This window comes from Eimeria mitis, genomic scaffold (genome assembly GCF_000499745.2).
Source record: "Eimeria mitis Houghton genomic scaffold, Emh_scaff338, whole genome shotgun sequence".
In the NCBI taxonomy this organism is placed as follows: Eukaryota; Apicomplexa; class Conoidasida; order Eucoccidiorida; family Eimeriidae; genus Eimeria; species Eimeria mitis.
Genome location: NW_013571719.1, coordinates 21336 through 21596, shown reverse-complemented (window position 1 = coordinate 21596; position 261 = coordinate 21336). Strand labels below are relative to the sequence as shown.

Sequence of the window (261 nt, the reverse complement as noted above, 5' to 3'; positions counted from 1 at the left end):
AGCAGCAGGTAGTGCAGCAGCAGCAGCAGCAGCAGCAGGAGCAGCAGCAGCTGCAGCAGCAGCAGCTGCAGCAGCAGCAGCAGCAGCAGCTTGAACAGGAGGAATATGTGCTTGTCTCTCGTCGAGTGCTGCAGCACATGCTGGGGCAGCATGCGGTATACCTGAGCAGCTGCAGTGCAGCAGCAAGAGAGGGGCCCCGTGGGGGCCCCCTAATGACTCTGCTTGCTGCTGCTGCTGCGACACAGCAGCAGCGGGGATCGC

At 62.8% G+C, this 261-nt stretch overlaps 1 protein-coding gene across 1 annotated transcript in view; it reads left to right on the top strand.

Annotated features, from left to right (window-relative positions):
- Positions 1-12, top strand: part of EMH_0008590 (uncharacterized protein) — a gene marked incomplete at both ends in the record, with an annotated part of 1055 nt that extends 1043 nt beyond the window's left edge. The window contains one exon of the mRNA XM_013498376.1: positions 3-12. Within this exon, the coding sequence (XP_013353830.1) occupies positions 3-12 (10 nt within the window). The remainder of the gene's footprint in view (positions 1-2) is intronic.
- Between the last annotated feature and the right edge of the window lie 249 nt (positions 13-261).